General features: G+C 45.7%; 1 protein-coding gene across 1 annotated transcript; it reads right to left on the bottom strand.

Moving 5' to 3' along the window:
* Positions 1–8,274: 8,274 nt before the first annotated feature.
* Positions 8,275–25,562, bottom strand: TNFAIP2 (TNF alpha induced protein 2). The gene is made up of 12 exons (XM_014871918.2): positions 25,347–25,562; positions 19,749–20,100; positions 17,467–18,094; positions 16,077–16,191; positions 14,729–14,854; positions 13,918–14,018; positions 13,730–13,828; positions 13,418–13,541; positions 12,322–12,444; positions 11,297–11,452; positions 10,162–10,283; positions 8,275–9,742 (listed from the first exon to the last, which is right to left on the bottom strand). The coding sequence occupies exons 2-12, from the start codon at positions 20,086–20,088 to the stop codon at positions 9,601–9,603; spliced, it is 2,076 nt and encodes a 691-aa protein (XP_014727404.2). The 5' UTR covers positions 20,089–20,100; positions 25,347–25,562; the 3' UTR covers positions 8,275–9,600.
* Between the last annotated feature and the right edge of the window lie 1,249 nt (positions 25,563–26,811).

Raw genomic sequence — 26,811 nt, 5'->3', positions numbered from 1 at the left:
TGCATCTGTCTGAAAAATAGCGTAGACCACTTCATGAAGAATTTTTTGTCTTGGCGTGATTCCATTTACATTGGAGCTGAAGCATGTTTCAGTGGTACCAGGCAAGTGCTTTGCACTGGAGATATAAGGCAAGCAGCACCTTGTAGCAAAGATTTTTAAGGCTAGTCCTGTCCAGATTATCTATGTGCTTAAATCTATGCAGAAAAAAAGTGATTCAAAATCACTTGTGTAGCTAAAACCAAGTATAGGTATAGATATATGGATTGTATTATATTGAGCCAACTTGCAGGTCTTAGACTGAACTATATAGGCTGTTTGCATCTGATTTCTCCCAGCCATTGTTAAGGAGACTTGAGATTGCTCAAAGTCCTCTTGCCAATGTTTTTTTGCAATGAGGAATAAGTTAAAGCAAACAAACTCAAAGTGAAGCAAACAATTCAACTGTGTGGAGGAAAGCCAATAAAAATAATGCTTATGTCCTTATTTTTGGCTTGATGACCCATTGGACACACATTGTGATGTCAGCTGGACTGGGGCACGATGATATATGTGTGCATTGCTCTGCCAGACACACTGGACAGCTCTACTTGTACTAAGAAAAGTGGCTTGGCTGGGGACCAAAATGGCCTCTTCCCCACAGAGATACAGGCTAGAGAGTGTGTTGGACAGGAAAGGAAAGTGAGAGAGCACAGGAATCATGAAACCAAGGGCTGAGAGGGTATGTGGCATTCCTAGGCTGATGAAATTGCAATCTGTCTTGGTTCTCTGCAGGGTAAACATAGCGTCCATGATGCCAGGGAGGCTGAGGACAGCAATTGTGCAGCTGCTGCTCTGAGAGATATTCAGCTGCCATGGGCTCCTTGTGCACCTCTGAGCTCTGTTTGGCCATCAGGATCTCTCTAGGTAGCACTTGGGAGGAGTTTTTAGACAAATGTGCAATTGCTACCTGGGCTCCGACTGCGGAGGTTTCTTCCTCTTCACAGCTGAGCAGCTACACTGGGGATTTCAGAAGTTCACACCACTGATGAATTAACTATCTGTTTCCTCCATGTGATAAATGAAAAAGTTTGATTTGCTTTCAAGAGCTACCAGGCCCCCTCTGGGACCAACCCTGTGTATCCCAACACTGGCTTCAAGAGGAAGCTTGGTGCTCACATCTTGCAGTGAGTCCCAGACCCCAAAAGGGCACTTTCCAAGGTCCCCATGACCAGCTCTCCACGCTGCACAAACACAGTTCATTCCTCTGTTTCTTTCTTGACTTGGGTGGGTTGTTGTCATAGGTAAGCAAGGTAGAAACATCCATCGGGACCCCATGGGGATGGAGGCTGTTGATCCCCATGGTCTCCAGTCCATCAGCTGATCCTGTGCCAACAGGATCAATGCCCACTGGGAATAGTTCCCTGGTACCCCAGCAGATACAGCTCAGCATATTTCTGGCTTGGTGTAAGTCAGGGAATTTCTGCCCTAGCATTGTGCAGTGCATCTTAACACTCTCTGGTTCTGTGGTCATCTCCTTCCTGCTTCCTCCTCAACTGATCTTCATAATGTGCAGCATTTAGAGTGTTTGATCTGGCTATAAGAGGTGATAAGTGATGCTTGATGACCTTCATTAGTGGCATTATTTTAATTTAACTACATGAAAGACAGATGAGAGAGCAGTCCTATGCTGAGAAACACGTCTCTGCTTTAAAGAAAATGCTCTGATCTGGGTAGATGGCAGCTAAAATCAGGGCTAGGAAAGAGTTCTGGCCAAGCAGCTCAAGAAAGGCCTCTGTTTTCTGTATGCTGTTACTGAAAGCAGGGCTGAGCTTAGGACTCTATGCTGTTTGTGGGACTGATTACTTACAGGTTGGTGAAGGTGTATCTACACGGCAGTTCCTATGGCAGAGGAGGGCAGGGTAGGGCACTCCTTGCTCCATGTTCTCCTGCTATGTATCTCAATTTTGGCTTGTCACACACTGTTACCTAAATCTTCACCCTCAGTAGAATTCTGGCCTCCGACTGGCTTCTGTGTGCAGCACAGCTGTGGCTGACAGCACTGAAGCTTTGCAGGCTGATGAAGAAATCCTTTCTGGAAAAAGAAACCTCTGTCTCACGTGGAGACACCACACCATTTCTTGCCATGCTTAGTACTATATAGGGGGCGGGAAATAACCCATTCTCCTCTTGTGTTTTTCCAAGAGAAATGAAAACGCATTAAAGAGAACAGAAACACAGGAGAGTCAGATGGTCTGAACATTGACAACATATCATCTGTCACTGACGGTGCTCATGTGAGCTCTGGCAGCCGTTGCCTTGCCTACGGTTCAAGGGAAAATGAGTATATGCTTCCAGCTTATTGCATCACTGCCAAATATAGACCCACACGTCCTAGGCTGGTCATCATTTGACCTTGAAGACTGTGTCTCCCTGGCTTTCACTCAAAGCTCTGATGCCCCTCCTGTGGCTCTGCCTGTGTCCAGGCACTTGCCCCCAGCTCGTGCTGTGTACTGGAGACCCACATCCAGGCCCCGAGGAGATACCTTTGCTGACCTCATAAATCATGCCCTTGGCTAGGAGTATCTGGGGGAGCTGGGCTATACACTAAGTTACAGTGCTTCAGCCCCTGAGTGTGGTTTTGTTGTGTCTTTGGAGATGGAATGCTGTGGTCTGTTTGGGATAGCCCATTGCTACCCAGTTACCTCATGCTGCAGTCACTCAAGCCACGTGAAAGTCAGAACACAAGCACAGCCAGGTGTTCATAATCTGTAGTTGCACCTGAGAACTCCATGGCTTGTAGTCATGAGAGATGGAACTGAAGCTACAAAAGGCATGCCAGAGTCACAACCTGCACGAATGCTCCACCAGAGAGATTTCCTGCCTCTTCCTGCTCCTGTGCTGTGGTTTGTGCCCATCGAGAACCTCTGACAGAGGCAGTATTTAAAGAGCTTTGCTGAGAGACCAGTTCTGGGTTTCCTTCCTGGTGCCAGGTCACCCTTCCCTTCCACAGCACAGCCATCCTCCTCTGACATCCTCCCAGGATGTCCAGACATGTATTTCTGTCATAATAAGTTAAAGCTCCTACAACACTGTCAGCTTTTATGGCCTGAATTCTCTGATATTTTCCTTGCAGAGAAAGTTTGCAGAAGGAATATGACCAAAACCCGTGCTGGGACTCATCTAAGCCCACGTTGTGGCAGAGCATGGGAAGAGAAAGGGGATTTCACACATCGGCACAACCAGCGCTTGGGTCCCAGACTTCATGGTTTGAGTTGCCAAACAAAATATCCAGATTTGCTCACTTTCTGTGGAGGAAAAGTGTTGAATTTCCAGCAAACTGTTCTTTGAAGGGCTGAAACTGGGCAAAAGGCTGGATACAGAGTGTCTGTAAGAAAAACAGTTGTTATGGCAGTAGCATCTGTGTGGGGGCACTGTGTGCATGTGTGATGCGCAAACCTTTGACTAAGATATTATCTATGTATTCATCACAACTCCAGTTATCTGCTCTCAAAAACCTGTAGATTTTATTGCTTCCATTTCTGCCTGGAAAGCACCCCTACAGAGGATATTTCTCTATATAGAGAGGTAAACAGATTGCAGAAATCTGCTGTGTGTTGATTCTCCTCATGATAATTTGCACACATTAACATGGGAGCATTGCTCATGTACTACTGAAAGCAGGAATTTGCTTTTCAAGTCAAGCTATATTGAAATGTATGAAAATGGGCAATTTATAATTTTGAATAATAAGCTGAAGCTTGCAATATAGAGTTGTTCATATGAGATAGTAGAAAATTACACTAGAAAGAATAACATCATATCTGGATAGATAGTGTTATTTTGTACAGAAATAGGCTTTTATACAAAGATAATGTTACATGGAGAGATGGGGTTCTGCCTGTGCTCTACAGGGAACATGGAGGGGAGGGTTTTGAGGTAAGTTGAAGAAAGGTAGAACTTGTCCTTTTCTTAAATGTGGTTTCCACCCAAGAAAAGTTGGCTGAAAAGATTGTTCTGGGCAATGCATGAATCTGGTCTTTCTTCAAAAGCTGCTATTGATTTCATGCTGTACATGCTGATCTGACAAAATATTCCCCAAGTAAATGCAATCTGAGCCCTTTGAGAGAAGCTTCGTAGAGAAATCAAATCAAACAAAAATGGGAGCTTGGGCAGTTCATGCATTCCACAGTAATACTTTAGTCTTGGTGATATTTTTAATGGATCTGAATGGGATGTTGAGCTGGACAGTTAAACAAAGACCTACAGAAGGTTTTTGAACACGTCCAGAGGCATGGCAGATACTTGAAGGCTGCTCTCCCACCTTAGTCTCTGCTTCTGCAGCCTCCTGTGTTTCCCTTACTGACATACAACTAAGGTTATTTGGATTACTACTCATGCTGGGTTTTTTTTGCCAGCTCCAGGATTAACCTGAGGATCTTACCTGCGATATCTTTGTACGCTGCCAAGGCTGCTCCAGCTGCAGGTCTAGCTCACAGAGCATGCACAAGAGTTTTCTCCCCTTTTTTCAGTAACTCTTTTCCAGTAAATCTTAGGAGGGGTCTTTGTGCATCCTGGAGGAGAGACACAGTGCTGCTCAGAGCTGCTTTCTGCAAACTACCCACATGCAGGCAGGACAGCAATGACACCTCTGAATGCAGCGTGACCTCTTCAGGTGACATTCCCTTCACATCCACTTGCCTCAAAGCTGGTATGGTCCAGGACTGTCTGCACAAGTTTGTCACAAACAAGTGGCTGCCACTGGGGCAGCCTGCTGGGCTGAATGCCTCTCTTGGAGCATTGGAAATACCTCTGGCACTCCCCACATGTTGAAAAGGAGGAATGGCTAGCTTCAGCCAAGGTTTTTGGTTCGGTATAGCCCCATGCAGATTGTGAAGGGGCTGTGTCACAATGAGTGAAGTTGGGGATGGAACCTTGGCTAAGACAAGTGATGTGCAACAGCATGAAGATGACAGTCCCTGTGCCACAGCTCAGATGACTTTCACCCTTTCTTACAGCATTGGTGTAAAGGGGCTGCAATGAAACCAAAGAGCAGAGACAGGACATAGCACTGTTAAATTTATCCTGCTGTTTTCTCTAAACTGTGCACTTGGTTGAGCTCTCCACTACACTGCTCTTGCCAGTGGGACTTGGGGATTGGCCTCACGCCTTTGGGATAGGGCTCAGAATCTCTTAAAGACTCCAGGACCAATATTGTTCTACTTAAGGGCTTGTTATATCCTCCTCCCATTTGAGAGGAGTACTTTTGAGAGCTCAGCTTTTCTGCTAAGTAATGAGTTTTCCTCTTTTATTAGTCCATTATGAGAGTTATTACAGCTCAAGTTCTCTGTCCTATTTGGATAAAAACTACTTGGATAAATAGCACTGAATTCCTCGACCTCAAGTGATGGTTTTTCTGGGCGCTGGTACATAATTTGCCCTGGTGTGTCCCATCTGCTGGAAGGTTGAGAAAATTGGGAGAATGTGGTCCCAGGGCCTCACTGGGTAGTGCTAGGAGACATCAGGAGACTTGTGGAGAGGTGAAAGAAGGAACTGAATACCTGAGGAAGAGACCCAGAGAGGAGATGAAAAATGTCTCTGTAGGGAAGTCTCGAAGCTGGTCAGTTCGAAAGGGGTTTTTAAAACCTAATTTCTAGAGGAGAAAGCCCCTGGTAGAAAGGAGAAATGGTGCCCAGCAGGTGTGAACATTCACTTCACAGTAACCTTAAAAACTTCATACTGCTTTAAAAAAACACAGTTAACTTTTCCTCTGTAACATGCCTGAACAGCCTAATGTGTGTGCCTGCTCCATTGCATTTCCTCTGGTTTCCCACTAGGGAAATCTGGAAATCCCACTAGGAAGTGGGATTCACCTCTCTTCCCATCACCATGGACTAGTTTCTTTGCTAGGGTGGAAATCCATGTTTCCTGCATTGATGAGTAATTCTTGAAATCCCCCGACATTAGCTGCCATCTCTATTATTGTGGCTACAGGAAAGCTATTTTGTGTTTTAAGGATATCAGTGTGGTGGTGTGGCCACATCCTCTTCTAAGTCATGCAGGAAGGCAGCAGTTACTCTCGTGGGTTTCAATTTACAGCACAGGAAAGCATGATTTTGGTAGAGCCACACTCAAGCTCACTTACCTCTAGCTCATTTGCAAAACATCCTTCTTTCCTGGTCCTCCTGTCTGTTTGGTCCCCAGTACTGGCTTTTGACTCAAGCAGGAGGCAGGTGATGGAGCAGCAAGTGAAACCATACTGGGAGATGCAGGACTTGTAACCTGTGTGCTCTAATTCCTGTTGGGAAGAAGGTGTTGCTGTCCCACTCACTGCAGGTGCATTTCCTCTGGGATGCTCCATACACTGCCAGGCTTCAGGTCTATTCCCATTGGATCGGGGTTTCCAAGTTTTCTTCTATCAAAGTTTGTATTAGCTGTGCTAAAGGTAGGATATGAAATTGGATGTTGGCAAATTGTTGCCACATCCTTGGTGAAGATGTAATTGCACATACATTTCCTGCTTTACAGCAATTAGTAGGTGAGGAATGTGTCACCCAGGCACGTCACTGAGATCAGGACTGTCCACCTGGAAAAGCCCACCTACCAAACCACTTTGCTCTAGTGCATCTCTCTCTTAAAATCAGCACATCGGTAAATCCTGTGGCCTTTAGTCCAGTGCTGTCATTTCTCAGTGGATTTTAGAGAGAGGATCCAGGCTCAAAGGGAAGGAATTACTCACATTCTAGCTTTTTAACCCTTCATTTCCAGGTCAGCAGTTCCCAAAGTTTCTCAGCAGGCTCTAACAAAACGTTCCTGCGTTGTTGTTTTTGTTTTTTTTTTTCTTTTCCCATCACACTTAGAGAGTCCGTGAGCTCTCTGGAGGTTTTGGTTTCCCCTGCAGAAAGGGCAGAGGCTTCTCAGGTGTCCCTGGGGACTTGGCACACCACAGGAGCAGGAGCAGGAGCAATGCCTCAGAGCACCCCCTGCTATTCTGTGGTTTTGTCCTTGCATCTTTTGCGCTGCAAATTGCAAGTCTTCTGTCAAATGATGGAAATGCCAGGTGGGATGAATGGGTAGCGAGCCAGGAGTGTATGTCTGAGCTCAGTCCGTGCCCAGTGTGGTGGCTCTTGTGTGCTGATGTGCTGGGGACACTGACGACAGCAAACAGGGAAAGCTCATAATGCCACAGCAGCTGTGCTGAGGAACCAGCATTCCTAATTGTTCTCTAAAATTGATCTTATTTTTTAAATCTTGCCTATCTGCTCTGCCTCCAAGGAGGGGCAGGCATCAGCATAGGTTGCATGATAAAGAAAATCGAGCCATAGTGACCTCAGAAAATTTTATTTACTTAGTTTTTAGAAGTGCTATTTATCATATTGAACTAACACTGTTATTAGAAGACATTTGTGCAACCTCCTGAAACTACCTGGCTATGTGTAATATGCCACCTATAAATAAATGCCATTGTAAATGTCGAGTCATACGGGAAGATAAATAAATTAGTTTCCTGGGCTCATTAGAGATGAAAGCTGGAGTTTTATAGCAGGATGAGGAGAATTGCACAATGCACTTCCATATGGCTTATGAAATGTGTATAAAAATTATTTTCTCCTACCCATGCTAATTATGATATATAAATAGATACTGCTTCCCTTTGGGCGCTTACTTTGCTGGATATTTTTTTTTTTTTAAAGATCAGTGCAATCAGTTGTATGATGCATTTCCGTAGGCCTTTAACAGATCTCTAAATCAAAATACGTATTTTTATAGCAATAAATGACCTTTCACTAATTGAGAAAGAAAATGTTACCCAATAGGTGACAGTTGTCATGCGTGCTCAGCACAGTCAGAAGTCATTTTGGCATTTGGCTTTAAACTGTAGCTGAGATGAGTCTTTAAATAATAACTTTTTATCCCATGTGTCTATATGTGTTTTGTGTGAGTGTGCTTAAGGAAGGAGAGGGTGATTTGTGCTGCCTGTGGCCAGACAGCAGACTAAAACCAAAGCACTGTTTTTCACTTAGGGCACAATTTTGCCACAGGATTTGGCAGCAGAAGAACCCTCTGAGTATTTGCCACTGGCCACTGCTAGTGAGCAGCCCACCATGCTCAGTGAATGTCTTACAGGGGCATCAGCAATGCTTTTCCAACCTGTCTATAGTCCAGCAAGACCCCCCATTTGGAACCAGTGGATGATATTCACCAGAGCAGGCTGGAAGAAATGGCACTCTGAAGGAGGATATAGCTGTGGTAACACAGTAAACAACAGCCAGCGACAGAATAAATGAGTCATTTCTCTAGCATATTTGAATACTGTTTATTATAAACATTGCAAATTAGTATCTCTAACTGAGAAAAAATAACATTGGGTGCAAAAATACACCGGTGATATACTGCATATACATATAAATACATTATATAGTTTGCACAGTCATCAGGCATCTTCCTTCCGGACTGACTTTTCACAGACTGATGCAAAAGTTGAAATAGAGGAAAACAGAAGGGAAAGGTCTCCAAATATTCTCAGTGCTGTTTTGGCAACTGATTAGGTTCCCAAAAAACATGTGCTGTAAGAAACAAAACACAGTTTCACAAGAGACCCATTTGTGTTTTCACATCATATCTACCTCACAGCAAGAGGGGAAAGAGTGAGTAAGAAAATGGTGACGCATACAGGGTACTCAGTATCTATTGATGATATTTGAGACCACTTCCACACCCCATTCAAAGCCCGTGTTGCTAATGGGGTCTGGAAGTCCTCTCCTTGATAAGGAGAACTTCAATAATATCCAAAGTGCTTTACCAGATGCTGGCTTAACCCACACAATCCACTGCAATAGGCAGCTTGCTCCCTGCCTCTGTTTGAGGGGTCCCTCCATATGGATGCACTGGATGGTCACTGCAGAGGGGCTGGCTGCCAGGGGCCCAGGTGCTCCCACCTCACAGAGGTGAAGGAAGCACACACTCTCCAGGGCCAGTTCTAAACTGGAAGCCCCAAGGCCCTGGGCAGTGCTGCTGCCCTGGGTCAGAGCCTGCAGCTGCTCCAAGGGGGCTGGCAGGAGCCCTGCCACAGCTGAGCTGCAACTGCTCCTCACCACAAACCTTGTGCCTCTCCCACCAGCCTAACACAGCTGCCCTGCCTGGCTCTGAGGAAGGCACATGGATTGCAAGCATGCCCACATGCGACTTCTCCAGTATATCTGAATGTTGGTTTCAGTCTTTGTTTCCCTTCCTTTCCTTAGGAGACAAAAAGCTACACAGGTGGTGCTTGCTTGGTCTGTGATGTGGCTTCCGTGGCACCCCGAGAGGTAGATGGAGTTCAGAGAACCAGGGCCGTGTCCAGGCAGAGAATGTGGTGGCACCAAGGAGACCTCAGGGAGAATCCATGACTGGAGTGAGGAGCAGCCCCAGCCCTTGCAGGCACTGCACCTCTCATGGGTGCACCCTGTGCCCAGCCCCACATGGAGGATGATGATTCCCACAGAGATGCTGAGCACCAGACCGGGACAAAGCACTTTCCATAGGAAAAGATGGCAGTGTGTGCCATGCATTGCTCCAGGAGATGGTCTCCATCCCAGCTCACTCCACAGTCCAGCACAGGGCAGTGCCAAGGCAAGCCTTGGTCTAAGACACATTTATGCTGGAGAAGAGCGGGGCCCTGGGCTGTGTGGATGCTGTGGTGTCCGCCAAGTAGCCCAGGATGCTTTTGAGTTCACTGCGTGACAAATTGGCTTTGATGTGCAGGAACGCTTCCAGGTGCCTTTTGCTGTGGAAGAGAAAGGGGCAGGTGTTATTTCCTCCCACACACTTCCACATGTCAGGGCCATTGCACCAGGATGTGGCTCCTGCCCTGTGGCACATGCTGACATCCCCTGTGGGAGCCAGCTCAGCATCTGGCTGTCCTACACAAGACCCTGCACTGTCCTGGGATGTTTGGGGTAGGGAAGGGAATCTCCAAGGTAAAGGAGAAAAATCAGGCCAGAATTTGGAATATATCAATAGGCTTTTATTCATATCTTCTTTTGCTTTCTGATAGCATTGGGATTGCCACAGTCTGGAAAGCAGCCCCCACCCAGGTTTATAGGCTCAGGCTAAATGAACCTCACCTATATTCATATTTGACTGCTTTCTGGCTCAATTAAAATTTCATATGACTATTAGCAAATGTGTTTCAGCATCTCTTACCGGATGTCTGGGTATGTTTTGGCAAGTGTTGCAACTTCAATTTTAATAGCACCTAAATCCTGAAGTCGGATTATTTCAGCCAGTTTGGGGAGTGCTGAATTCAGCCACGTGGCTTGAGATCCCTGTGAGAAGAGAAAGTGGTTAGCAGGACATTATGGGGGTGCAAACCTCCCCCCACCCTGGGAGCTGGCTCCTGAGGCTGTTTCCTGGCAAGAGGAAAAGACACATGAATGATTTTACGTGCCTCATTGTTTTCACCTGAGGCAGCCTTGGAAAAATTGAAGTAGCTTTTTGAAGGTTTTTAATCCTATTACATAAGTAGTGTGTGGTTTGCCATAACACTGAGACTTCCACATCCACCTCAGCAGATTCTCTTGGCTCATTTCCCTTTCCTTGGGTTTCTGCACTGCCTGGTGTGTTTATAAGGTCTGATGGGCCAGGTAAGTCACTGCCACATGCTCTTCTGCCCCAGCTCCAAACACAACCCTGCCCTTAGAATCTCCAGGTCTTGCCAAAATTAGGTAGAAGCCCCAGCTGGAGCTTTTTCCTTTTGGAATTTCCAAGGTGCAGCTGCCTGACCTCCCACCCACACTGTGAAACCCAGGCTTGTTCCTTCTCCAGTCAAACATGCATGGGGTGATGGAGGACAGGTTTTGGCCTAGCTATTAGCTTCTTTTGCAGGCAAAATTAGAGGCATGGAAGGAGGGATATCTCAAAGGACAGAAAGGGGTGTTCCAGCTGTGGCTGTTGTGGAGAAATTCCTTGCATACCACAGACCCCACACTGCCTGCTTTAGCCCCCGGCTGACCTAAAAGCTGCAGCATGGGGGAAATCAAGAGCGAGAGGAAACCCAGACTCCATGGACGCTGTACTGAAACCGGAAAATATTATCTAAAGTCTTCTGGCCCTATTAATATAAACCTTCAAAAGGAAACTGCCTGTGGGACAAAGGAGGATGAAATCATATCTCTCCAAGCAGGGAGGGACAGGCTGCTGACAGGAGCCTTTCTGCCTACGGACAGTTAGAGACCTCTTTGTGCCTAAGGTCCTGCCTAAGGAAATTAAGCTGAGTAGAAAAGGTTAACAAAAGTTTCCAGAATTATTTTCCTGTTTTTCAGTGTGTGCACTCACGTACATTGCTAGTGCAGAAGGCTTCCAGGTCAGCAGCATTCTTGGAGATGTGTTGGGCCAGAGTTTGCTGCTGTGCTGGAGTTTTCAGGCTGACCTTCCTCTTCAGCAGCCTCACGATGTACTCTTTAACCAAACGAGCATGGATCTTCTCAACGATATCCTGGTGGGAAGCACAGGAGGGAATGATCATCCACTCTCTTTTTCTTGGGGACAGAACAAACTATGCGTCTGGCTGGAGGACAAAACCATCCCAGATGCTGCAAGACATGCCCCACCAATGCCTGCTGTTGATTACACATCAGGAACAGCCCTGGTTGCCAACCTCCCAAGTCTAGTTATGACACATCCTAGATGCTGAGAATTTCTTTGTGCTCTAATAAGTATGGGAATTTCCAAATGTTTTTTCCTTCTGGGAAGAGTTAAAAGTGCTGAAAAGATCTCCATGTGCTAAAGGAGTAACAGTATTCCAGAGAAACAGGAATTCATGCTGCTCTTCCTGTTCTTCTCTCTAACACATAAAACATCATTATTTGTCTCAGCTACTAAAAACACAAAGACAGGAAATCAAATATTGTCTTGTGACAGTTCATATATAGTCCAGCACCAGTGAGGATGTGGCTCTGGCTCAGTTCTCTGGGATTTGCCCCAGTTGCATCCACCTCCTCCAGTCCTTAGGGCAATCAAAGGAGAAACGAGACTGAACTGTGCAATTGCATCTGTGTTTCGAAATTACTAAACTGTAAATAAAGCCATGTGTTGCGTGGTCTCCAAAGCTCTTTCTCTACATCAGGGGTGGTTTACTCTGCAAACAGTGCAGCAGAGCTGCAAGAAGTCTGCTTCTGTCAGAGGAGGGTAAGATTTGTGTGCCTAATCTGGGTAAACTGCATGCTGGTGGAAACCCTGCCTGAGAGGCTTCCTGATGCCAGGCCAGCTCACCCAGAGGTCAAGGCAACTCAAGCCACAGAGGATCAAAGCTGAGAATGCAACCTCAGCACCCGAGAATCCCTCCAATATTTCTCTTGGACTTACATGGTAAAATGGGTCCTTTAGGGTCTGGAAGTCTGAAATATGTTTGCTGGTGGTTTTAATGATTTCATTCATAATTTCACTGCTGGAATCCCACTTATTCTCTGTAAACTTCTTGTACATTGGCTGAAAAAAGGAAAATCTGCTAAGTTACCCCAAACAAATTCTATGCACATGTATATTTGTCCTTTATACATGTAGAGTATCCCATGTAGCAAGAGCATGGCATGTACTCCTGTGCAGGGATGCGTGGTGATGCCTTACAGGGACAGGGGAACAAAGGGCTGCATCCCCTTCCTGGTTCCTCATGGTAAAGAAGACCAAGGGCTTGAAAGGTTCATATTGCAGGTGTTTTTATTTCTGCTTTTATTTTTTCTTCACTGTCTTGTCTGATTAAAGAATTATGGAAACATCAGGGGAAAAAAATGAATCCTTATGAGATGTTTTCAATCAAATTTTTTCTCAGCCACAGCAAATAAATACAAAACTGAAAAAAATTCACCCTTGTTCTCTCGTGCTTTCCAAAAGGCTCTACAGAGAAAGCAGGAGAGATTGTGGCTGAACATTCCTGACTCCTACGCTTCCTTTTCCTCCACCAAAATTACTTAACTTGAAAATACTGTGTTATATATATATAAACAAACAAAACAACCAAAAAAAAGGAAGCCAAAAGTACAAAAATAATGCCCTTGAGCTCACCTTTATGGGGAAGCCAAAAGCTGTGTAATTGCAGTTTATGCCATTAAACTGCAGTATATGCAGTTTATGGCTTCCTACAGTGTGGAGAGCAAACAGCTGCAGGTTGAGACTCTCCCTGCTGCAGCCATTGTCTCAGATGCAATCAGCAGATTTTATGTTCACCTGCACAGTCATGCCTATGTCACTGCACCCATTTTGCCTGCAGGCTTGAGGACCAGCTCAAGGAGAGCTTAGTGGGAGTTTTCTGGCAGCAGTGTGGATTAGGACCAATCCTGTCCCTTCTGAACTTGGCTGATTTGAATCAGAGATTTGAGCAACAGATAGCACAGCAGGAGAACATGCCCTGCCCTGGTATCAGGTGAGACATGGGGCAGGAGGGTATGGGGCACAGATATGGTACCTTCAGCTGGGCAAAGAGCTGTTGAAGCAGCACATCAAAGCCACTCTTTTCAATATCAGCCAGAGTGCTGAGGATATCAGCTTTACTGTCGTCCTTTTCTGCCATGTATTTCTCTGTATATTCTCTGCAAGAAAATATCAGCCAGGTCAGAATAGTCTGTCCTCAGAGTAGAGAGAGAGAAATTCAGAGGTCTCCAAAGCTTCTGCAGGCAGATACACCTACCTCTCCTCACTCTGAAGTACCTCCCCTCTATCCTACTATTACATGTTGCCTGCAGAGGAAGGAGCAAAACCTTTTCTTTTGAAACCTTACCTAAAATTGCAGCAGTTGTTAATATTTGCAATCAGTATAGGCTTGTAGTATCTGTGCTTCTTGCTTTTCTCCTTGAAGTCTTCAAAGGCATCCCTATAGCTGGAGGAGAGATGGGAAGAGGAGAGGTGGGTGAGTGGTCGCCCCGGTGCTGTGCTGGCCCTGCTGCTCACAGCCCCTCCCCAGCTCACCTCCTCAGGAAGGCTGGCAGCTCCTTCAGCAGCCGGCGGGACAGCTCCTCACCTACGGCCTTGCTGATGTCCTCGGCTCGCTTCTGGCTGCTGTAGATACTCTAACAAACAAGAGAGATCGATTTTAAATGTCACCTGCTCCAAAAAGGCCAGGTTTGCTGGGTAAAGAGGCTGCAGATCCTTTACTGATGTAACTGCACCCAGCTGTCCTGCATTCCCCCTGCAACTGAGCCAGGCACCATACAAAGCAGCTGTACTTAGCTGAGAGGTTCAAAAAGAACCTGAAGAAAATCTAGAAAACAGCTGAGAAAGTAGGCAATTTGACACTTTGTTTTGTTTCTTTTTTTCCTTTTTGAATGTCATTAGATTGCATTTAAATAACAGTTTAATCACAACAACCTCAACATATGAGGGGTTTATTTTTTAAAAATAAATTCAACTAATCTTCTGCAGCCAGAGGAGGGAAAGGGGCAGCTCTGCCTGTAGCATGCACTTTCCCTGGGAGGAAGAAACAGACTCCTCATTTTTCAATCAACTGAGCCTCTCTGCTGCTGGGCAGGCAGAAGAAAATGCACAGGGAGAATGAAGGCAGTTTTTCTTCTTGTTTTGCTTATAGAGGCATTTGCCTCTATCACATGGTACACCAGGCCCAAGACAGACCATGGTTTTGAGCCTTCCTGTACCACTCACCTCTGCTACCACTCTAGACAAGTGACTTGCCCTTTTCCTTCTCTGCAATAACCATAATTGGTCTCGAATCCTAAGCAGGTAAAGGATGCAATTATTTATGTTTAATATAGCTCTGTATTACCTGGATAACAAATATTCCTAGTAGTTCACTCTGAAAATGCCCATTTAGCTTCTCTGGTTCTTTGTCTTCTTTCCATCTTTGGATTTCTTTATCTAAACATCTGGTCAGTGAATTTTTGACAGTGACCTTTAGGGAAAGAAGAACAATGGTATTTACTGCGACATGGATGCAGCAGCTCCTGCCTTCTGCAGGTTTTAGTTGCCCACCCATCTTTTGCCCAGCTCAGCAGACTTTTTTCCTCAGCCCTGGCTGGGAAATAAAGCCTCCTTGTTAGGAGATGCTTCACCTATGACTTCCCAGCAACAAGGACAACCCCATCATGATATCCACCTATGCAATAATGAGTCGAGTATTTTAAGGTAGGAGTGAAGATCCCATCACACCTCCACATCAGGAAGATCAGGAGGGCAGGGAGGAGAGCAGTGGGTAGGAAGGTTGCAGCAGCTACGTGTGCCAGAGCCCAAATTCCCCCAACCACACACTGTGTGTGTGTGTCACACTCTGAGCTACCTGCCTTTGCAATCTTTTTTCATGAGCTCTTCTGATGCCACACAAGTGCTGGAGAGGGAAACAAAGTGCTCTCAGGTTTTCTCTGCTCTGACCCCTCTGGGCTGCAGTGAGGCTTTGGTCTGTGCAGTGTCTGGCACCTATTGCTGATCCCCCAGTGCCTTGTTCATGCACTCTGCAAACCTCACACCACCCTTCCCATATGCAAACCATCACGGAGTACATCTCAACTTGGAACTCATCTTCTCATTTTCCAGGAATTCCAGCCTCAAATGCCAAAAGCACTAAGCTATGGGAGTACTGTAAAAGTGGCTTCTTGTTTCCATTAAGGGAAGGGTGATACAAAAACCAGAGCAACTTTTATTTTCTGCAGACCAGGCGATTTCCACCAAAGAAACATATTTGTCAAGACCAGATCTCCATTCTTTGTGCTCAGCCAAGGTCTGGCACCTCTGCAGAGACCAGGAGTAATCCAAGATCCTTCAGCAATTCCTGTGAGAGGGATCATAAATCCCTCTGGAGATTTATCAGACAATTGGAAAGTTGCCCATAAAGATCTGTTGTTGGATTTTCCCCCTATTGCTGCCACATGATTTACAAGAACAGAGCAGTTCTTTTCTCACAGTTCCCAGGGCTAAGCAGAAGTTTACTCTGCAAGTCCCATCTAGCAGAAGGGTGACCTGTTCCCCAAAAACAAACAAAAGCTTTTTCTTTTCCCTGGAAGGGTGTGTAAGGTGTGTGGCTCACTGGTGAAGTGTGTGTGCAGGACAAGCCACAACTTCTCTGAGGAGTCATATGGGAGCAGTGAAGGGAAGAAGAGGAGTGACTGAACCTTTCTTACCTCTTCACTGTCAAGGTATTTATTTTCAAGCTCTTTGCTCAGACTTGAAGGCAAAAGGCTTCCAAGCTTAACTTTATCCAACTCCATGGCTAAGTCATGATCTTTTCTCATGTCTCTGGAATGAAAAAAAGCCAAACAATTGTATTTTCCAAGGGCAGTGTAATTCAAGACAGTTGTTGATGCAAATCACTAACACTTTTTGAGGATGTCAGTGAAAAAACAGATTGAAATGTACATTGTCCTTAGTCCACGCAGGGATTGGAGAGGCTGAATGGATATGTGCCAGGGGTGAGACCTGTGAGGGTGGGACCACAAGCAACCCTGGGAATGGAGTCATGGTCTGTCAAACTCCTCAGTACCAGCACTGTGTTCTGGTGGGGACGGGGGACCTGAAGAAAGCAGGGGAGTCTAGGGCCTGGACATGACCTCTCTCCATCAATACAGAGAGGTGAGCAGATGAAAAGCTGGTGTTTGATGGCTGAGAGGTGGTCCCTCAGCAGACACCTGGACGTGGCCTCTGGGAACACTCTCAAAGCTGCTGCTACCCTGGCCAACATTGTCCCCAGTGCCAGGCTGAGCTGCTCTGGCTGAGCTCTACCCCCCACAACTGCTCACTTCCAAACACAGGCTGGTTCAGGCCTGAATATCCTGACCTAGAGCACTGACTATGGAAAACTTCCAGGATCAACACTGAATCATTACACTCATCAGTGAAACAGGGAAAGGAAAAAGTGGAGCCGAATGAATTTAGAACAGAAAAAGCATTGCTGGTGTCTTTACTGGTTTCCACCTAAGAAGTGAAAGCCCTTAATTCTCCACCCAGTACTATTAGCCACAACAAGGAATATTTTCAGTTCAGTAACATACAGGGTTTACAGGAACCCTTGGCTGAGAGTGTCCTCTCACAGGGGCACACCCCTGGCTCTCCTAAAGGTGAGGAAAACAGACTGTGGGTAACACCTAAGCAACATCCTCCATGCCCAGGATAATTGCAAGGTTGTTCTATTTATTGTCTGCCCTCTGGTACAAAGGGCTGAAATTTCCAAATTTTCCAAGAGTGAGCCCAGGTCTGCAACTGTAATAGATATCAAGGTAATGAACCTTGACCAATTTACCCTACAAATGAAGCCTTAAACATCTGTGTGTCTGTTGCCCAGAAGCCAGAATGGTGGAACAGCCCTTCATTTACAGACTAGCAGCCTTGAGTGTGTCCCTTCTGGCTATTCTGGCCAGGAGTGTAAATCAGCACATCATCAGTAACACCAGAACTTAGCCAGGTGCTGGACTGCACTGCAGCAATACTAACTCATAAATCAAGCAAATGCTTGGGTTTGCAGCCAATGAGCCTGTTTCAATTGCCAGGGGTAAACTTGTATAAAAGCCCACTTACTTTGGATAGAAGTTGTGTACCCATGAGAGAAGAAGGTAAATATCCTTATCTTCCAGATGAGACTCAGCACTTTTCTTTGCCTGGGAGGCAAAATAATTGTGGTAGAGTTCTGCATATATGCTGAACACATTAAACTCGGGAGGATAAAGCTTGTTAATGTACTTGGCAACCACTGTCAAATCTTCTTTCATTGTCTTTCCCATGTGCAGGAGGTTCTGGCCAACTGCAGAGAGGTTCTCAGTTCTAGGAGTACGGCTTGTGTCTTTCATTCGAGCTTCTACTGACTCCTTTACTGTAGCCATCCAAAGCTCTTTCCATTTTCTAGGTCTAAATTGCATATTTTGGTCAGGTGGATTCTCTGACATGTAGTTCTGGTCTTCTTTCTCCTGTTCTTTCAGAGCCTCCACTGCCTGTTGCAGCAGGTCTGGGTTTGTTTTTGCAAGCAGCACAGAATCTTTCAAGGTGCTGAAGACTTTGTGCTTCAGAACTTCATAGACAGACTCAATGTCTTTCTGACTGGTGTTCAGTCCCTCCTCACTTTTGCTAGACAGGCTCTTCTCCAGGACAAACAAATGTTGAATGGCATCACAAAGCTTTTGCTCTCCAAGGAGATCCATGACTTGTTTGACTGGTGAAAAAAGAACAGCCTTTCTTTAACCAAGAGCAAAGATTTAGATTTCTGTTTTATAGAAAATGATGGCTCTGGAATATTTTTTAAAAAATGCTTATACTTCCAAAATGCTAGCTCTTGGTTCCTAGACCATATAGAAAATCTGTTTATTTAAAGATCAGATTACTTCTAACTTGCCTTTAACTGAGGTGATGGAAATTTGAATACCTATCACCTGCATGTTGCACATGGACAGCTATTCACTAACCACCTATAATTTTTTCCAAAATTTAGCCTTGTGGAGTTAGTTAGTTAGTTATTGCTCATTCCCCTTCCCATTAATATGATCTCAAGTCAGATGCATGGCTTTAGAAATAATGTAGATAGAAAGATGTAACTAAAGATGTGCTAAAGGAAATACCACATGGGTTTTCCAGAAATAGATTTGGCACAACCTGACCCGTGAAATTGTTTGGGAGGACACATTTAGCAAGCAAGACAAATACAACTAAACTGTCTTATCTAAATTACAGTCAGTTACTTGAGACAGGGCAACCTGGGAAATTATTAGTTAAAATGGCAAAGTCATATCCCAAAATATGATTTGTTAAGTGTGTAATGTTTGCATGGAGAACCCCGGATGGAGAAAGCTTACATTATTCATGAAACTCATCTTACTTCATTTGTCCTTAGAGATTGTGGCACAAAAGCTGGGAGTGCCCTTTTGGCATCTGCTGATTGCACAAAGTTCAGAGACATTATAGAAACTGAGGGCTTGGTGCATTTTACACGAACAATGGGATAACTTGAATAGTAAATGGGCTGAAATTTAATGGCACGAAACACAAGATACAAATTCAATAGAACAAAAGTTACTTAGCAACAAATAGGATTTTCTGCTGCAAGCTGGATGTGAATCAGCTTGAGATGGAGGAGGAAGAGAGAGATGCCTGGAGAATTAGTAAATCCTTACTGGGAGGTTAGTGAACATGTCAGTTACAACCCCAGGATGTACTCAGTGAGAAATATCCAGCTGAGATGGGAAAATAGGAATATATTGTACCACACATTGGTGGTCTCTCATCTGGAATATTTTCTGCAATTATGGTTGTTTTAAATCTGATTGCTTAAAAAAAAAAAAAAAAAAAGACATTGGGGATGGGGCAATGCAGGGCTAAGAAAAAAAGTACAAAAGGCCTCTTTTCAGCAGCAAATGTAAGGCCAAGAAGGAAAACCACCAGTTTAGAAAACCATTTGACACATGGAGAAATATATGTCAATTAGACAGGTAAAGGCTTGTCTGGAAATGAAATAATTTGTACTAAAACAACAAGACTTTGTAGGAGGAGATAGAGGAACAAAGCTGAGATTTACACCTTGGTTTCTCACCTACCCTCAGTTCTCTGTGCCCCTATGAGAGGTAGAAATAAGTTTTGTTTTAGACAGAAAACCTGCAAATGGGCAGTTCCTCAAGGACTGTGCCCTTGGTACTAAAGGAGTAGGACTTGAGGTCATGTCTCCCTCAGCCAAATTTTCCCCAGGCTTCTTGGAAAAGTCACTTCAATCTGTCGATACCTTTGTTTCCCTAGGGAACAATTCCCTGCCTCATATAGCCCCTCTAGAGGTAACCGTGGCCCATGGAGTGGTGAAAGGAAGAAGGAGGAGCACTTACCACTGGGTGGCTTGGTCTTTTTAACTATTTTAAATGCACTTTTAAGCATTCCCTTTATTCCTTTGTTTCCCTTCTCAGGGCTGTCCCCAGCGGAGATGCAACTCTCATTGCTTGTGATTGAAGAGGCCCGTGAAGCTCTGCAGGCTGCCCCTGGCCTTTCTCTCATCTTCTCCTGGTCCCTGGACCAGATTTCATCTGCAGAAGGTTCAGGACAGGCAGGGGCTTCCTCAGCTACCGATGCTGAAGTGTTTTCAAATGGCCTGTTTGCATCAATGCAACCCTCTGATCCACTGCGCATTCCAAAAGGACCGCTTTGGAGAAAAGGTAACATTTTCATCATTTTCCTTCTAGCCTGTAAATTTCAGAAAAAAACAAATTGTAGCAGTTAGGAAGAAAAATACCACAGAGGAAGAACAAGGCACAAGGATCAGGTAGTTTAGCCTTGTTTTAACAGACCTGATTCGGCCAGAGTCCTGCCTTACCGCCAACACTCTTACACAACAAATAATAAACAACAAAAATTTGTTATTGTTATAACTTCTTTTCAGAATTCATATTTAGAATTATGTTCCTCTGTAATTCAATATACTGCAAAATATTTATTTGCATAACTATAACCATTTGTATAATGATTATAATTATGTAATCATTGTAAATAAATTAAATGAGTCATAGTTTCCTAGTCTAGTACTGCTTTATTTCAAGTGACTTTCTAGGAGACTGAAGCACATTTGTATGAAGAACTCTCAGGCAAGTTTTGGTTTACTGGTACTGAATAATGGCAGAAAAATTAGACTTTAAATAAACGAATAATTTGGGTTCAGTTATAAGGCCACAATGTGGTGATCTTCAAATACCCTTGTTAAGTTTAAAATGTTGATATGTGTCATGCTGATACAAAATACGATACTTATTTCTGCAAAAACTGCTTGGAAGACTGTGGCTTTTCATTCTAATTGTGTTTCCTCCTGCTGGCTCCTGGCAGCTTGGAGAGCTTTGAAGCACCAAGTTAGTGGTAGCAGCAGAGTGGTACAGAGAGCAGTGAGAGCCTGGCTTTGCTGAGAGCTTTCCTCCTCCCTGATTTCGATGCCAGGCCCTGTTCAGGATTAGTAATGCTACTACTTTCTAAACACAACAAATATGAAAACTCACTTGGAAAGGAATTCTGCTTGCATGAGCAAGCAAAGGGGGCCTGAGCACCAGAGCTCAGCTGACAGGAGTTACAGAACAGTCTGAGCTGGAAAGGACCCACAAGGATCACCAATTCCAGCTCTTAAGTGAATGTCCCATACAGGGATTGAATTTACAACCAACACATTATTAGCAGCATACTCTTCAAAAACTGAGCTAATCCCAGGTTAGCCAAAAGTTGTGCCATGGCTGAATCTGTGCACCTACATCTCCCTAGCACATGTACTGAGGACGGGAGAGGAAAGGAAACTCCCTGCAATTCACTCCAGCTATGCTAGTCAGGATGCCCCACTAGAATCCTGAAAGCAGTGGAAAAGAGCTTTTTGTTACATTTCCACTACAAAAATACCCAGAAAAACCACCAACCAACCAACCAACCAAAAAAAAAAAATCATGGCAACAGGCATGCTCTGTAAGTAATTTGGACTTCTTAATTTTTGTAGGGCTCTTTTTGTAACCTGCATTTCTCAATACAAAACTGTGTTTAGATTAATTCTGCCAAATCCCTTCCTTCCTGTTTGTTCAAGCACAGATTTGTACTCAGCTGAGTCATTTCTCTCCCTCTCCTATTATTTCAAACAAAACATTATTGGGTTTTTTTCGTTTGTTTGTTTTCCAGCCAAAGAAACTACCTCTCTCTTTCCAAAAGGCTAAGGTCTTTCATTTTGATGAATGATGATCACAAAGGTGGACTTCAAACAGTTTTGGTTCTTCTTCAACGCCAAGATGAATGCAATGTATCTTTGAAAAGCATCAAAGTGACACTACACATAAAAGAGTCCATAGGGGAACGATTAAGCTGGTTAAAAGCTGAGTTTTTAATGCCTGTCACAACTTTGTCCTGGTAGGGCTCAAAAAAAGCCAGCCTCGAGCACCTAGGTAAGGCTTTGGATGCAAAAGCTGCCATGCTCTCTCACATTTGGTCAGCTTGAACTCTTGCCCAGTGATTATCATGTGCCACTGGTGGTTGCCCTGTGTTTTTATCTGCAGCAGGAAATACCAGTAAACCCCAGCTGCCACTTCTTGTGGGAAATGCAGCCCCAGTCTTAGTGTCAAGAGGTACCAAAAATTCCCTGTCCATCTCTTCTCATTATTGTTAGATAGCCAAGCTCTTACTGTAAGAAATGCTTTTAAGAAACTTACAGAAAAATATGCCAACACTTCCTACAAGTAATACTCAGCTAAAAGGAGGTGGTCCTGGTTACATCTCGGGGGCACAGGCAGGAGCTGCTGTGCTAGCACTGCACCTTCTGCCTCTGTCAGCATGTGCTCCTGCCCAATGCAGCAGACAGGACATGCCAGGAGCTTGGCTCTGGCTTGGATAGCCACAGGCTGCTCCTCTAAGCCTCTGCTCTTATCACAAATCAAAGCTTGCTAAAACTCCATCAAGCTCTTAATTTTTTTAGCAGGAGAAATGCTAAATCATTTCCCAGGCACCGAACTCAAATTCAAGTGTTGGGAAATGTAATGATTTGAGGTCAAGAGTTGACATTGTTCCCAACTCAGTATTATTACTAATTTACTGTTATCATCGTCATCCTCATTATTGTTATGTGGCAACTTGGCTTCTGCAAGGGGAGCCTTTAGCTCCAATTATTTCTGACATAGCATATTCAGCTTCTGGTTTCAAACCAGAAGAGCAGCTCAGCTCACAGAGCATCATCTGGCACCCTGTCCAGACGCCCTGCAGCACTGGGACTGTGGTGCTGGTGTAGCTGTAGTGGGATACAGCAAGCTTCTGCTGATCACAGCACCTACCTCCGAGCTGGAGCTTTGCTGGGGAGGGAAGCAAGGGCAAGGGAAACACTTGGAGCAGAGTCAAGACACAGAAGGACCCAGCCCGGACTCTGGGCACAGTGGCTTCCCATTTTCTCCTTTTCTTCCTCAAAGGAAACAGCTTTCATGCAGAACGATCTCATTGGTGAGGGGCAGCTCATGGTGTGCCAGAGAGCTCTCAGGGGAAGAGAATTATTAATTATCCCTATTCTGATTTTTTTTGCTGAACTTTTTCCTGACTTCTTTTTCCTGAGCTGCTGCCAGTATTAACAAGCAATTGTTTGGATTTTTGGTCTCTCCAGCTTGCTGACATCCTAGGTCATGAGGATTTATATCTCATTTTAGTGGATATCTCCTACTCTCCCACAGCCTCTCATAAATCCAGAGTTATCTAGCAAAGTTTATTCTCTGCATTTGCATCAGCCATGCCACTCCCCATCCATTCCCTGTGGAAAAGTGGTGATTACTGTCCACACAAGGAAATTGCACTGGGCCAAGCCATCTTTGAAGCAGTAGAGCAGTGCAGACAGTTTGAGTTTAGTGTACTTCAGACCATGTGCTGACACCTAAAAAAACACTAATTCATCAAAGCAAAGTGTCCACGGAGATGCCAGACCCAATCTCTGCAAGTTGGGAGCCCTCTTAGGAGGTGGGGGATTTTTTCCTACCATTTTTGTTATCTGAGTTAAGTACTGAATAGAGACACCACAAATCTGGGGGCTTCCACTTGGCTCTGCCTGGGAAATCACAGTCCATCACAGTCCACAGAAGAGCTGTGCCACCCAGAGCCCCACCCTGACCCTTTGCTGTGCTGCTCTCACCCACAGTCCTATCTGCAGACCCCTGTGAGACATCCACCACCCAATATCTGGTCCAGCAGCACCCTGATGTTGGCCAAATTCTGCTCCCAATGGGAAGCTGAGGGAAAACAAAACTTGTCTCCAGTAAAGAAGCCAAAGCAGGAGCAGAACCTCCCCAGAGGACTCAATCCATGTGCCTCAGCAGCACCAGGCACCCCTATAGGGCTGGGGTGATGGGGAATGGTAGTGGCAGAGCAGGCAGAGCAGGGCATCTCACCTAGCATGAGAGAGAGGCTTTCCACCAGCATAAAACCATGTATAGATACTGGTAAACCATCATTTCCTGTTGTTAGTGAGACTCTTTCAGACAGAGAAAATTCTATATATACACTGTTATTGGGAAGAAGCAGAGAAAATGCACTGTAATACCCTAATTTTTTCTTCTTGCTTTATATCTCAGCAGCATAATTTTGAACTGTTGCAACTGAAAGAGCAACCAGCTGCTGCTGCCTAGAGTTTTGTTTTCATAATACAGTTCCAAAGCCAAATTCTTCTTTAAGGCCTGGAGTTTGCAAAGTTCACTGCTAGAGCTAACAGTGACTGAGAAGATAAACAAATTCCCTGGGAGCTTCTCTCAGCCTTTTCAAACTCTTTGGCTTTCCAGGCATCTTTTTATAGAGAGCATGAATGAAGCAAACTCAAACCTGAGCTCTCTGCTCCCTCGTGATTTGCTTTATCAGAGATGGAAAGCCTCAAAGTCCCATGGTGGGAGAAGGCAGCTGATACTTTGGAGAATGAGTGTTTTTTCAGGTTTTCTGCTCTGAACTTGGGTGTCAAAGTGAGGCACTACTGCTTCTAGATCAGCCATATGCTCCAGTCACAGAAAGTTTCTTTCTCACTTTGCATCAGCCTCAAAAAGAAATTCTACTTTGAACACCCCAACGATTCTAGCTCCAGGGCTGAATTTTTCAATTTGTGCTGAGTTGATGCAGCGGATATGAGGCTGCTGCACAAAGGCAGAAGGGAATTTCTACAGGCTTTTCAGTGCTCCGGGAAAACGCAAGTCCTAGGAGCTGTGGGACATCCCTGACTAGGAAAAAGCAGTCACAAAAGGGCAATGCAGAAATGTGCCAGCTTGGCACAGTGACCCTGGCAAGGTAAACTCACAGGGTCTGCCTGGGGCCGTCCAGGGTCCAAGCTCTGAAATCGTGTTTTTTCAACATAGACAAACTGAGTGAATCACAATCCACTTACTTTCCTGTGCTTTGGGGGAAAACCACTTCCTTTAAATAGTGACAAAGAGAAGAGGGCAGAAGTGCCACGTTGGATCTGGAACTCAGTGCCAGATCGGGGTTTAGGACGCTCTGGTGCCCAGTACCTAAAATACCTAAATTTTGGGAAAGGTGTTGGAAGGCAGAGAGGTAGGAAGGGGGGGAATGGTTTACAGCAGTCACTTCTCGAGCCTGTGCCCTGACATTTAGGGGAAAAGCAGCAGAAATCAGAAATCAGAAATCAGACACAGCTGTCACAATGGAATTACCAGGCACTTATCCTTGCGGTGCCCAGCCCTGGGATATCCCTGGAGCTGCTGTCCTGCCAGGGATCCGATTTATTTCCCATTCTGATAATTACAAGGTGGGGCTGAAACCTGTCCCTGTGTCCGGAACCCACCCTTCAGCATGTGCCACTCGTTCCCCAGTCTCGGACCCCGCAGAGAGCCCCCGAGCTCCGCAGCGAGGGAGCGCAGCGGTTCGGGAGAAGCGGGAGACGCCGGCCCGGGGGGAAGGGGGAGAGCCGAGCTCCGGGCGGCTCGGAGCTCTGCCTGACTTACTCTGCGGAGGATCCGGGGCGGCGGGGCTGGACGGGCACTGCCACTGTCACCGGCACTGTCAGAGGGTCTGGGGCCGGGGCGGGGGCAGCCTGGCTATAAGGGGAGGACGGCGGGGGCGGGACCTGGCTGCTGGGAAACTCCAGTCGCACCTCCTCCCGAGCCAAGGGAACCGAGAAATCCCCTCCGGCGAGGAAGGAGGCTGGCCGCGGAATGCCGGGTCCCGAGGGTCGGTGCCTGCGGAGGAGCTGAGCCCCGGCGCCCTGTGCCGTGTGCCGGCAGACCGGTGAATGCGGCACCCTGACCTTGGCTGTGCCATGTGTCCCATTGCAGGCTTGGAAACGCGCCGTCAGGGATAGAGCAGGAGCCTCCAAAGATGCCATGTTCTGCGCCTGGAGTGGTCATCCTTGGGTGTGCAAACAGCCTGGGGAACGAGGGCAAGTTCCTGGCAGCCAGGAGGGATGGTCCTGTCCTGGGGGCATCAGGCACAGCATCGCCAGCCGGACAAGGGAGGGATTGTCCCGCTTGTCTCTGCACTGGGACAGCCTCACCTCCAGTCCTGGAGGCAGTTTTGGGCACCACAGTATAAGAAAGACATAAAGCTATTAGAGAGCGTCCCAAGGAGGGCAACAAAGATGGTGAAGGGTCTGGAGGGGAAGCCGTACAAGGAGCAGTTGAGGTCACTTGGCTTGTTCAGCCTGGAGAAGACAAGACTTAGAGAAACTTCATCACAGCCTTCAGCCTCGTCACAAAGGGGAAGAGGAGAGGCAGGCACTTATCTCTTCCCGATGGTCTCCAGTGACAGGACCCAAGGGAACGGCCTAAAGCTGTGTCAGAGGAGGTTTAGGTTGGATAGCAGGAAAAGGTTCTTCATCTAGAGGGTGGTTGGGCACTGGAACAGCCTCCCCAGGGAAGTGGTCATGGCATCAAGCCTGCCAGAGTTCAAGAAGCATTTGGACAATGCTCTCAGACATACTGTGTGGCTTTTGAGGTTGTCCAGTGAAGAAATGGTCATTGGACTTCATAATCCTGTAGGTCCTTTCCAGTTCAGGATATTCCATGATCTTTGAAAGCTTTGTTTTCTGAGCAGGGCACTGCCACAGCAGGCTGTCGGGGGTGAGGTGCATGCCTGAAAGCACAGCTGCCTGTATCTGGGTCCTGCGCCGTGCCTTCCTCAGAGCAGGGCTCACAGCATTCCCAGGAGACATGAATACCCTCCAGCACCTTCAGAGTGGGGATTGACTCCCTGCCTAGAGACTGGAGGCTTCCTTCCTTACCCCAAAGCTTCCAAAACTCTGTGTTCTACTTGTGGATGGGAGACTTTCTTGACCCTTTCAGTACTTGAAGGGGGGGGCTATGATGATGGAAAAATGGAGACAGAGGTTTTAGCAGGGCCTGTTGCAATAGGACAAGGGATAATGGTTTGGAACTGAAGAAGGGTCAGTTTAAATTATAGAAAAGGAAGATA

Source organism: Sturnus vulgaris, chromosome 6, assembly GCF_052056855.1.
Source record: "Sturnus vulgaris isolate bStuVul1 chromosome 6, bStuVul1.hap1, whole genome shotgun sequence".
In the NCBI taxonomy this organism is placed as follows: domain Eukaryota; kingdom Metazoa; phylum Chordata; class Aves; order Passeriformes; family Sturnidae; genus Sturnus; species Sturnus vulgaris.
The sequence above is the reverse complement of the archived record's forward strand: the minus strand, read 5'-3'. Positions and strand labels throughout refer to the sequence as shown.